The sequence below is a fragment of the Lolium perenne genome, chromosome 5 (genome assembly GCF_019359855.2).
Source record: "Lolium perenne isolate Kyuss_39 chromosome 5, Kyuss_2.0, whole genome shotgun sequence".
Taxonomy (NCBI): Eukaryota; Viridiplantae; Streptophyta; class Magnoliopsida; order Poales; family Poaceae; genus Lolium; species Lolium perenne.
In genome coordinates, this window is record NC_067248.2 from 45,840,298 (window position 1) to 45,853,351 (window position 13,054).

General features: G+C 42.4%; 1 protein-coding gene across 1 annotated transcript; it reads left to right on the plus strand.

The window, feature by feature from the left end:
* Positions 1-5,823: 5,823 nt before the first annotated feature.
* Positions 5,824-11,482, plus strand: LOC127298465 (phototropic-responsive NPH3 family protein NPY4). Its single transcript, XM_051328309.2, has 5 exons — positions 5,824-6,052; positions 6,606-6,975; positions 8,404-8,473; positions 9,460-10,665; positions 10,753-11,482. Exons 2-5 carry the CDS (start codon positions 6,917-6,919, stop codon positions 11,302-11,304), a joined length of 1,887 nt encoding a protein of 628 aa, XP_051184269.1. The 5' UTR covers positions 5,824-6,052; positions 6,606-6,916; the 3' UTR covers positions 11,305-11,482.
* The last annotated feature ends 1,572 nt before the right edge of the window (positions 11,483-13,054 follow it).

Consider the following 13,054-nt stretch of genomic DNA (forward strand, 5'->3'; position numbering starts at 1 on the left):
ATTTGAATCATTGCTTGAATTAGTATTTGAACAAGGTGCTGTAATTTGAATCATCTATGTCGAATCATCTATCTTGAACAATGTTGTTGCTAGAATTATTTAATTATGTTGTAGCTGGAATTATTTTGGTTACCTTTTATTACTTGTAAAGGTCTCGACATCGAGAAGTCGAGACCTTTTTGGTTACCTTTTATTACGTGTAAAGGTCTTGACGTCAAGAAGTCGAGACCTTTTAGGTTACCCTTTTACCTTTTAGTACTTTTCAAATGAACAGCAACATACATTGCATACATGGTAACAAAAAATTCTAACAAAATCAAACCAGGTGAGAACAAAATGACAGCAACATCACATACATATTTCAATTCCCAGGATTCAAAAGAGGGCTGGTTCAACACATACATAGGGCTCAAATCATAGATAGTTTTCCTCCTCCCCCTGCTCCTCCTCAGCATGGTTACATCCAACTATCACTGCAATCCAAACTATTTTCATAGTTCTCATCATCTGCATTCTCTTCTTCCTCTTCAAACATAAAATCCTCACCAATTTATGTATACAAGGGCTGCATGTACACACTTTTATGTGATTGAAACTGATTATGGCTGGGCCCTTCCTCCTCTACATCAGCAAAAATGTGGCTTGGATAAGATCTTGCAAATAATTTGGATGCCTTCTTGGTATTCACTGGTGACACAACAATGGCTTGCTTGCTCTTGTCCCTCATCACAATTAACACCAATTTCTTAGACCTCTCATACTTCCTGACCATCTCTTCCGTCTTGACATTGTTGTCCACTAATTCAAGCCCATTAAGATTGTCCCCTTCTTCCTTAATTTACATAGTACATTGAAACACACAACACATAACCTTCCTTCTTGATTAGTGACAACAAGTTCAGAAACCTAATATCACACCATCGCATCTTGGATTGCACAAATTTAGCGCCATCATATTGTATGTACAGGTCCCACATATCTGAATCGTGCCTAAATGATAAATAATGCAAACATTCAATGTTTTTCATCCCTACATTGAGCCAAATCGAAAGGACCTAGCAAACATTTCTACAAATTTCGAGATCTACCCAATTTTAGAATTTTACCCACCGTTGGAGACATAGTGGTTAAGGAGGTCCTCTCCATTGACCAACGCCGACGATCCCAACTCTGAAGAAACATCGGGATGCACCACCTCATGATTCGTCTCCGGCGAGATCTCCATCAACTCGCGGTCATCGTCGGAGTCCATATCGACAATCCCATGTTGAAGCCCGTGCCAAAATAACCTTTCGAACGAATCGTCCGCCGCCGCCAAAGCTGTGACCAATGGTGTCACCGCCTAGTGGGCCACCGACACTTCCGCTGTCACCCCAGGGGCCACCGCCACCTCCAGTCGCCATTCCTATTGCGGGAGCCTAACCGATTCTGGTTAACTGAGATGGACTAGTCAAAGACGTTGTCCGAATGGAGCCCTAGCGGCAACGAGCCTTCCTTTGTCCGCTCTTGCCACGTGGACCTGACATGGTGGGCCCGAGCGGTCAGAAACATGGTTAAACTGTTAAATGTGACGGATCAACGCTTCTTCTCACGACCATACCCATGAAGTGGTATTTATGTGTCGAGAATCCCTAAAGTGGTACTTCCCTGACAAGATCGTCTCATATGTGGTAGTTTTCTTTTGTCATTTTCTCAATTGCGGTAGACCCTAATTGAAAGATTTTTAGACAAGCGAATAGAAACACAGAGAAGCTAAAGTAGGATACTAACAAAATGAGTACATTCAATTATGAATTTGACTTATGTCACTCTATTACAAGTTGAACCAAAATTAATAATTAACTTCATACTGGATTACGTTTAAACACTAGAATTTTTCTTTACGATTTAATATTTGATTTCAATGTAGTTCTTTTATCTATGTCAATGTTTAAAATAGAACACTAAAAGAAATAATGGTTGCCTTCTCTAAATTCTATACACACAACATTGTGCTATATTTCAAATACCATTTTGAAAAAAATACTAGATATAGCCCAAGAACAATGGATTTCAGCAAGAATAAAGGACATAGTCCAAAAAATGCATTTCTCGAATTGTCTACAAGCCGAACATTGACATTCCACGGGGCAAAAATAGCATATGTAACTTATAAAGAACCATTAGTGATGTAATATTTTGATTTAGAAGAGGAACCAAGAGATTATAGTTCATCACCACCACCAACATGAAGCAACTTCTTCTTCCTAAGGAGGAAAACTTAGGCCTTTGGGCCAAAAGGCTCGATAATAGCGTGAAAACTCTATGATGCTTCAGTATGGGCTCACCATATATGCTAATGCACTATTTTTTCCATGATCTCCTCCCTAATAGATTAGACCAACATATTAGGATGATGTGTCACTTATTATGATGCCATTTCAATCGACATGTGACCCCTACTCTCGCATTCTTATAGAGGAGTGAACACATGTATGATATAAGTGCAAGGGGATGAGAATTTAGGGGTTATTTGGGAAGTGTAAGAAGATCACACAACATGTAAAAGTATTAAACCATTTACTTTTAAACGTGTTTGGTTGTTAGCATGCGACAACCAACTAGGCATCAACATTTCTCCTCCACCACGACCACCACACCGTTGTGGTGCAAGGATTCCACGGAGGATCTACCACTTCGTTCATGAGATCTCGTTACCACTTCGGCTCTTCAAGGGTAAGATACAATCCATCTTGTTGCTTCAATCTAGGTAGATCTTGGCTTTTTTCTAGATTGGATCTTGGTTTTGTTCGTTCAGGCGTTTTTTTTATCTATGCTATGAACCCATCACATCCGACCACGACAACAAATAAGGGTGTTATCCTACCACCACATCGTGGTTCACTATTAGAGGGCTTAGTGTATACCACCTTAAAAATATAACACACCATCATAAGTTCATCATTCCCAAGCTAACAGAATTGACCACCTCACAAAATATGCACCACCATCACAAGTTTACAAAGCACTATAGTTAGTTCTAGTAGTAGTGCTTGACAACAAAGGTACTACGCCAAAGGCACATGTTAGTACGTTCATCCCAACAAATTTGAGATCTTGTGCATTGTTGTTCAGGAGGATATTCGTAGGCAACATCAAGGTTTCTTCACCGAACCTTTCAACGTCCATGAATCAAGGTGCACCTCCATTGCTTTCTCCTTCCTAATGGCACCAACCACGTCCTCAATAGATCTAGTCATGTTCTTTAAGACTCACTCCATCAAGGAGCCCATCATACTCTTGTGTGTGGCATACACTTCCTTATCAGAGCCATCATTGTTTATGGCCTCTTGATCCTAACTATCTCGATACTCCTTTGTTGGGGTACCAATAGGGTCAGTAGACACAACGGAAAACTTTTTAGTACCCTACTAGAAGAGAATATGGTCTTCAAGTGGTTTGTTTAGGAACTCAGCATCCCTGGGGTTGGCATAGTATTGGAAGACATCATATTAATTAGTCTTCACGAGATAATGAATGATTAGAGGAAGAAGTGAAATCAAGATGCTATAATCAACGTTGGCATGTCCAAACTTATGTTGGGCCTCCAAGAGTATGGTCTAGGATGCTCACACCCAGTTGACTCCAATAATGTCTCCAAGCTTATTCATCCCGACCCACATATGCCACCTCCTAAGATAACTGTGCATCTGAGTGGTTGATACTTCAATGCCACTATACTCAAATAGAGCTCTAGCCACAACATTGAGATGGACGTCCTTAAACCACTTGCCATTTCTAACATCAACAGCAATGATCTTGGACACCTTGGTTTGAAGCAAAGGTGTGCATACGAGAATCCCCTTTCCTGGAAGAATTCATACACTGAGTCTTTTCCACTTGGTGAACCACATGCTTAAGCTCAATATTCTACGGTAATGCACATATGAAAAAACAACTAAGTCTAGACTGAACTCACCAAGACTCATGTCCTATAATAGATTAAAACTTACAAGAATCAACATACTCGTGTCGATCATGTCAATAATGTGAAGCATGGATCAAATTAACAAAGTGGCAATCATCAGTGCATGTATCTAACATAAGTCATAAACATATCACAATTGTCATGTATACGGGTAAATTTGGTAGAAGGATGAGAACTAAAATATGCAAACAATCACCTTATACATGTACTTCACATTTGTACATGTTTTCACCCCTCATTGAAACTAGGCAAGTTCAATCCTAGTAAGTATATAATATGCACAAATTACACCATGTAGATCCACCCCCTAAATTATCAAGCAGCATGCAAGCCTCAATAACATAATCAACGCACATATCAAAACACTTCACATGCATACATTCATCATTGCCATACATATAAAACAACTATACATGATTATAAACATCATCAGCATACATTTCAACAAACTACACATGCGTACAATCATCATCGACATATAGATCTACCACACAAGCAAGAACAATGATCCGAGTTAAGAGTTCTAGGTCTTGAGCTTGTTCACAGTGGCCATCCAATATATTTTCGAGCAGGATGCAAACCATGAATCGCAAAATAGGAACAAGACCGGTTGCCATTGGCCATTACTACCCACTAAAAATGATGTCGTTGTTTACCCCTGGTCGGTAAGGATGCTTTTAGCCAGTGAGATCTTAAGAGAGGACTGGTTGAGAGAGTGAGTGATGAGAGTAAGAGGGGTGGATAAGGGCCATTAGGCGTCCATTCCTACGTACATAGCCCAGGCTCTCACTATCTTTTTTGGTCGCAAGAGATTGACCATCCTACACCCCCTTGCGTCCCACGAGCCAAGCTAGCTTGAAATAGTTAATTCGGCCATTTTCGTCGAGCCTAGCTAAGGGTACGTACATGGCCAAGGCCTCATGTAGATAATGAAACAAAAGAAATTTGCATAAGGACGATCTGGATGTGATTTATGCATGTAACAAACATGCCATGTGTACTTAAATTACATAACTCATATTGCATGTAGTTGTGCATCAATTTGTTTGCTCAACTCATAGTTGGCCGTGTCCTCTTTTTTCACCAAATTTCAGATGAATGCTTGTCTACCTATCTTCCTAATTTCATTAGGCACTTATAGGAAATGGCTGATAAATTTAGAAAGTGGGCCATGGATTTGGTAATAGGAGAGGTGGCCATCAATTTTTCTCAACTTTTGATATTTTTTAGGGCGAGGATCACTGATAGGAAGACTCTTGGAGCTGGATTTTATTTCTTCACAATTGCTATTTTAGCAATTGAGGGCAAATATAGGAAGGCTTTTGAAGATGGAGTGTGGCGCTTTAGAGGCCGAGCTACTTGTAGCTCTTTATTTTCAATGACTCAAAATTTGTATTTCATTGTTTCAAAAAAATCTGAAACAAAATCCTGGAGGTAGCCAATGATGTATGCTACAAATGATGCAAAATCTCAATGCAAACCGATATGCATTATAAGCTACACGAAATTGATAAATTCCGACAAAATTAGTAGTCTTGAAATGTGTAGTATTCACTATAAAGTATTTTGTATTGGCTATCTCTAGAATTCTGATTCGGATTTTTCAAAATTATAAATCGAAAATAAAGGACTACGTGTAGCTCGGCCTCCGTTTGAAGTTTTTCTTTGAAGATGCTTTTATTATAGAGTTTATAGTATCACGCGAAACTGATATGTGTTGAAGATGAAAAATTCTTCCTACTTGCACTGAAAACCGGGAACCGGAGAGGGAATACCGATCTCCGAGGGCAGAACAGTCCAGTCAGTGCCCCCTATACACACACAATGGCACCCCCACCCTCACTTACCTTATAAAGCCAAACTAACTCTATACTCCTTGCTTTGGAGTGGCCACAAAGCGAGTCTTGTCCCGGGAACACATACTGACATACAGAACCTGAATCACAGAGGTGCCTGCTTGACTTCTTCTCCCATTTCCGTCCGTGCGTGAGTGCGATCTTGCGCGGTTCGCTCGGCCTCTGGTAGAGCACACCTGCAGCTCTTCCGCAGGGGATCGGGCGGAGAGGTTGAGATACCAGGGCAAAGGTAATGTTCTTCGTTTTATCCCCTTTGCTTCCGTTTCTACACATAGTTCATCTTCTCTTGGAATGTGATTCTTGTATTGATTATTTTGTGCGTGTTTTCTCACTTTCCTGATGTAGATTCGTCCCTGCTCACTTCCTGTTCTTTGGCAAACATAAATCCCAGCTTTATTATGCAATTATTATACGGAGTATTTATATATTCAGTTCATATTCCTGTCAGTTTCGTGAATTTACAGAGTGCGGTTTTTTCTTGTTCCTCTCCTTCTTAGTTTTTGGTACAAAAAAAAAAGTAACGGTTTGCACAGAGACTGTTTCTTTATTTCTTTGTTTATTTTCTGATTGACTGCCGTCATGTGCAAATTCGTTTAAAAAGTCCAACCCTGATAGTATTTTTTTGGTGCCGTTCATGTGGGTTTCTCCACTGCAACCTGATAAGATTCCAGCCTCACTAGTGTTTGTTCCCATGGTCTCCCTACAGCCCATCCCTCATTGCCTCAGCAAATATTCCCACTGTCCCCTCACTCACCCCAAGGTGCTGCCCTTGTGCTTTGCAGGTTCTGCTTCCGTGATCCAGCTTTGGAGGAGTTCTCGGATTCCTGGGCATTGTGCTCTCTTGGACCCAGAGGTTGGCAAGATTTGTTGAATAGTTTGCCAATCTAGAGAGAGTTAGCTTACTTAATTGTTTCTTGGCCTTGGCAATGCCATGGAGCAAAGGGGAACACCAAGACCTTGATCTTTACAGTTAATTATTGCTTCATAGCTTTAGGGATCTTGTTACTTGGTGCTTCTTAGTTTGATCTCTATTGATTGATTCGGAGAGAACGAGAAAGAGAGAAGGGATTCAGGTTATTTTCAGTGTGTGAAGATGAAGTATATGAAGCTTGGAGCAAAGCCAGATGCTTTACAGACAGAGGGGAATATCAGGTGAACTAATGCTTAACTGTCTAGAAACCTTCAGATTATACATCTGCGTGTTGTTTGACTTCTCAATCTCATTTAATAAATTTTCAACTGATTTGATCACATGTGGTCAAGCTTTTATTTTTAGTCGGTATTCCGTGAGTTTTGAATTCATGTAGACATGATGTGGTGTGATCCATTTGTGTATAGATGTGGATATATGCCCATATTCTGATTTCTCGGCTTTAAATGCCATTCTTAGTTATATATTTGGCAGAACTTATCAGGGATCTACTTCCCCCATTTGTGTACATGAGCTAATTTTGGGTTCATGAAAATAACCCCGGTTTATATTATTAGCTGCATACTGAACTAAAAGTATGATTGTGGATCTATTTCTTCCAAACATTCTAGGTACTTAGCTGCACACTGAACTAAAATTATGATTCTGGAATTTGTTTCAGGCTATTTCGTACCACACATGTGAAAGAAGTTTGAATGTTTGATCTTATTAAAGCTAGATAGACCATATTACTTGTGTAGTTGTCATAATGGTATATCAAGTAACCGGAGGGTCTCTGAATTCTGAAACATTTGCAGTGAAGTGTTTACTATTACTATTATTGTTTATATGACAATGATTGGCACTAAAAAGTTCTTTGTGAAAGGGACTTATTATTATGTTCAGCAGTATGTTTTCATGATCACCCTCAAAAGGCACTCGATACAATTGATCTCTTTTATAGATACATCAACTCTGATTCTTTGCCAATGGCATCTCTTCCTAAGCTTTCTGTATACTTCAGAACATGTGCTGATTTTCTCATTTTTTTTTCTAGCATGTTCAGTGTTCATGGGTTGGTGGCAGTGTGGTCCATTTTGAAAACGAAGTTTTATTTGTTGTCAGATCATTTTCCTTGGACCACTTGGCAATCCGATTAGTTATACCTGTCCTATACTCATGGCTACCTTTTATGAATTTGCTTTCTTCACTTTATAGATTTTCCATGCTTTATTTTGGATACCACTCTGTCATTCCTTTTCTAGTTTTCATACCCTTAGCCAATTCAGCGGGTGGATGAGTCTGCTATGTCATATCATCTTATAATTCAGATTCTAGGGATCTTCTATTTGCCCTTTTATCTTTTCCAAACAAGCCTTTTACCCTCCATCGTGGTTGAGCATTTTTTTGTCATGATTATTGTTCTTCCAGTTCTTTCAACCAACACTCACTGAAAACAACTCTGTGAACCACAATTAGTTTATCATCCATTCTCATAATCACTAGCTCCAAATATTTTTCGAAAGCAATATAACAAAGATCAATGCTTTGAATACTGATTTTTTTTTGTACAGTTATATGTGCATATTCTATGCTTTACTCTTCTATGTCGAGCATTGACTAAATTTGTAGCACATTTATATGATGCTAATGTTGAAATGTGTTCTTAGGTGTGTGGCAACTGAACTAGCGACAGACATTTTAATAACTGTAGGAGATGTCAAGTTTTATCTTCACAAGGTACAGATTCACTTTTCGTTTTGTTTATGCGTTCAGATGTTCCTTCGCGTTATTTTTGCTTCAGATGTGCAATTTCAAGTACATTAATCAAACATTTTCATATTTCTCTTGGAGGAGATTGAGTGTTAGATCTGCTGTTTCATATCCCTTTACACCGGTTGGAGTAAAAAAAAAAAATTGGCATGGCTTTTCTATGTATACTTCAATAGAGTTAGTGAGAGCTGATCCATATCCATTGCAGTTTTGTCCTTGGCTAAATTTTTCGAAAAAGGGCGCTTTATTACTCAGAGGTTTGACGTAATACACCCGGCCTCTGCATAGCTAGGATGCACACAGCCGTACAAACTTACAACTCAAGGTCTTATAAGAGTATCAAGAAACAGAGGACTATCATGGTGTTGGAGCCGCAATCCTCAGACTATGCAGCCACCCATGTTGGATAATAAAGTCCTTGGCCGTATTCTCCAATCGTGTAGACACCTCCATAAATAGGTCGCGGTCCTCCACTCGCTGAAGCGACGACCATAAACGGAGCGTAGCCGTAGACCGGTGAATTACCTGCATAAGAGAAGAATTTTTGTCATTAAAAACCTTGTCATTTCTACATAGCCATAGCGACCAAATAATGGCGATCGCTCCCACCCTGATAAGATTTTTAAACCTAACCTCTACCCCATTTAGCCAATTGCCAAAAATATTTGCAATGCTACGAGGTGGATGTAAGCTAGATCCTATCTGAATGATTGACCATATAGCTTTAGCGAATCGGCAATGGAAGAAGAGGTGTTTTATTGTCTCGTCCTCTTGACAGAAAACACATTTCTTGCATCCATGCCAATTGCGTTTTGCAAGGTTATCTTTGGTGAGAATAACACCACGGCGTAGGTACCATCTGGCTAAATGCATCTAATTTTCTCTGTATCTTATCATCTGGGAGCCAGTGACTGATAAAGGAGTACTCACATTATTGTTCTAATTGTGTGCAGTTCCCACTTTTGTCTAAGAGTTCCCGCTTGCAAACATTAGTCGCATCCACAAACGAGGAAAACAACGATGAACTAGACATTTCTGGCATCCCTGGTGGACCTTCAGCATTTGAAATCTGTGCCAAGTTTTGCTATGGTATGACTGTCACGCTCAACGCATACAACGTCCTTGCGGCTCGCTGTGCAGCCGAGTTTCTGGAAATGTTCGAGACAATTGACAAAGGGAACCTCATCTACAAGATTGACGTGTTCCTGTCTTCGAGCATATTCCGCACCTGGAAGGACTCAATCATCGTTCTGCAGACAACAAAGTCGCTTCTGCCTTGGTCAGAGAACCTGAAGGTGATCAACCACTGCGTCGATTCCATCGCAGCCAAGGCTTCCATCGACCCGTCGGAGGTCGACTGGTCATACACCTACAACCGGAAGAAGCTCCCATCCGATGGAGGCCCCGACTCACACTGGAACGGCGTGAGGAAGCAGCTGACGGTGCCCAGAGACTGGTGGGTGGAGGACATCTGCGACCTCGAGATGAGCTTGTACAAGAAGGTGATCTTGGCCATCAAGGCGAAGGGGAGAACAGCGAGTGAGGTGGTCGGAGAAGCCCTGCGAGCTTACGCGTACCGGAGGCTATTCAGCACCTTGGACAGTGCTGCAAACAATGGTCTTGATTGCACAAGGCACCGTGCAGCTCTTGAGACCATCGTTTCTCTGCTGCCAGCTGAGAGAGGTTCAGTCTCATGTGGTTTCCTACTGAAGCTGCTGAGAGCAGTGTCCTTGCTGGGGTCCGACGAGGCCTATCGCGACGGTCTGGTCAAGAGGATAGGATTGCAGCTGGATGGAGCCTCAGTGTCAGATCTTCTGATACCTGCGAGCTCCGACGAGAACGCCATGTACAATGTCGACCTGGTGTCATCAATACTGGAGGAGTTCATGGCGCAGCGCCACGGTGATGGTGGTGGTGTAGAATTACGAGATGACGATGAAGAATATGCCATGGATAGTGAGAGCCACCACCTGTCCTCTTCTGTCTCCGGCGGCGATTCGGAGTGGGCGTTGGCGAAGCTGATCGACGGGTACCTGGCTGAGATTGCAAAAGACACCAACCTTCCTCTTCAGAAGTTTATCAAGATCGCCGAAATGGTGCCCCTTGCGGCTCGGCCGGCACACGATGGGATCTACCGCGCCATTGACATGTATCTCAAGGTACATATTTAGATACACGCCCATTTTTACATATTGTGCTTGTTGGAGCTCAAAACTTTAAACTGTAATGTGTCATTGTGCATGCAGGAGCATCCGAGTTTATCGAAGAGCGAGAAGAAGAGGCTCTGCGGGCTGATGGACTGCAAAAAGCTGACCGCCGAGGCGAGCTCGCACGCCGTGCAGAATGAGCGCCTCCCTCTGCGCGTGGTGGTGCAGGTCCTCTTCTTCGAGCAGCTCCGGGCGTCGGCGGCCTCTGCCGACGCGGCAGCATCTCTCCTCCCCAGAGAGAACGGCAACTCCTACGGCAGCTCCAGGTCGGCTGCCACGACGGCAACGACGACAGAGGACGACCAGTGGGTCGGCGGTGACTTGCCAGCGTCCGGCGATACCAGCTCCTTCCGGTCGATGAGCGGCCTGGCGAACAAGAACGGCAGGGACGGCGGCAAGAACGGTGGTAAAGCGGCTGCGAAGGGGTCACTGCTGATGCCGAGGAAGATGCTGAGCAAGCTGTGGTCCGGCAAGGCGAGCAACGGGGAGAACAGCGGCGGCTCCGATACGTCGGAAAGCCCCGGCTCCGTCAACCTCGATACCGAGACCAAGTCCACGCATTCACGGAACACCAGGCATTCGGTCTCGTAGCCTCACGCTGTCCTCTTCGTTTTCTTCCTTTTTCCCCCCTTTTTCGTGTGGCTTCACCCGACTAGGATGATGATCAAGTTAGCGTATTGTTTGGTCGATTTTGGTGTCAATATAGAAAATGAACTCTGATTTGGGGTCACGCTGGTTACAAAACAAAGGGATTTGCTAGTTCATATTACGGTTTGATTTTGCATTGTGATTTGTACATATAAGTTACAGTTTGATTTTTTCCAGTTACAAATGAAATTGCAACTAATATTTTTTCACTTGCAAGAGAAAATGCAACTAATAAAAATTATCCGAACCCATTATACTTACTTCTAGTCATCGGTTGCAACATGAGTTGTAACTAATATTTTATAACATCATCTGATTCTCTGCTGAGAAATAGTCACACCGCAGGTCAACCCTTAAGGTCATCAATGGCGGCGATGCTGTCTGGAGAGGGCTGAGGCAAGTCGCCTACCACCACCGCGTGCTGTATATTAGGTGTGAGTTTAGTAGTCTAGCGTTTGTAGTTGTTCCCTCCGTGGAGAATGACGCCATGCTGAGGGGATCAAGGCCATGGATGCAACTGAGCTGCACCTGGAGGTTGGTTGTGCTGATCCTCTTTGCCATGGTGCTCTGGAGGTTGGAGTCGAATATTGCGGATTTTGCCTGCAGCTTCCCTGCTAAATAAGCTCGAAGGTCTGCCTCCAGATCTGGATGGCAGGTTTGGTGCTCTCCCTGCTTTGATGGGGGGGGGGGGGGGGGGAGCTCGGGGTTCGTTTTGTGAAGCTGTTCCTGAAGTCGCACGCGGAGTTCATCCACCAATGCTAAGGTCGCTGAGGTGATTCTTGGCCAGTAGAGGCCACTCCATGTTGTGGTGCTGGGCTACCACCATAGATTCTACTTCTTCCAGGCCGATGTGCCAAAGTGGAGGATATTGGACCTGAGAGCGGCATTCCACGCCGACGATTACCCAAGTGGTATAGTCCCCGGTGTCGATGGCGGCGGCCGTGTCTTTAGATCTTGCTGGAGCAATGGCGGAGAAGACGGACTTGATCGCTTTTTTCATTTTCTTGTTGAGGTCTTTCTTGTAAAAGCAAATGACAAGTGGGCTTTATCTGTATTGGTCAAGGTCCTTTTTGTAATTCATCCCGCTACGTAATACAACTTCTAGGGCCTTCGGACCTCATCCCTGCTAAAAAAGAATCTAGCGTTTGTGCCGTCTCAATCCATCTTTTTGATCTCGATATCCATGGTCACTAGATTTTTTGCAAAAATACCTTTAGAAGCTAAAGATTAAGATTTTTATGTGGTTCCTCAATAAAAAGGTGATTCCGACCAAAGACAATTTAGCAAAATGGAATTGGCGTGGGTGTAGGAAATATGTTTGCTGTGATGCTCAATAATCTGGTAATTGTCTTTTTTCATGTCCTTTTGCTCGATGTGTGTGGAGAGTAGTTCATTTCACTTTTATATTCCACCGCCTAATAATGTAATGTTTGGCAATTGGCTGGGATTGGATTGAAATTTCTATTAAGGCAAGAATTTGAGTGAGAGTGTGTGCATTGGTTTCGGCAATATGGAATTGTCCAAACGATGTGGTTTTTACCAAGAACACGTGTTCCAAATTTTGTGCAGGTCATCTAAAAGGTTTTGCATTGGATTCACATGTGGTCTTTCCCTCTTCGAGTAGAGTAGCGGGAACATATGGACTATGGTTGCACTTGGCTGATGACGGTCATTCCGGTTATCTTCGACTAAG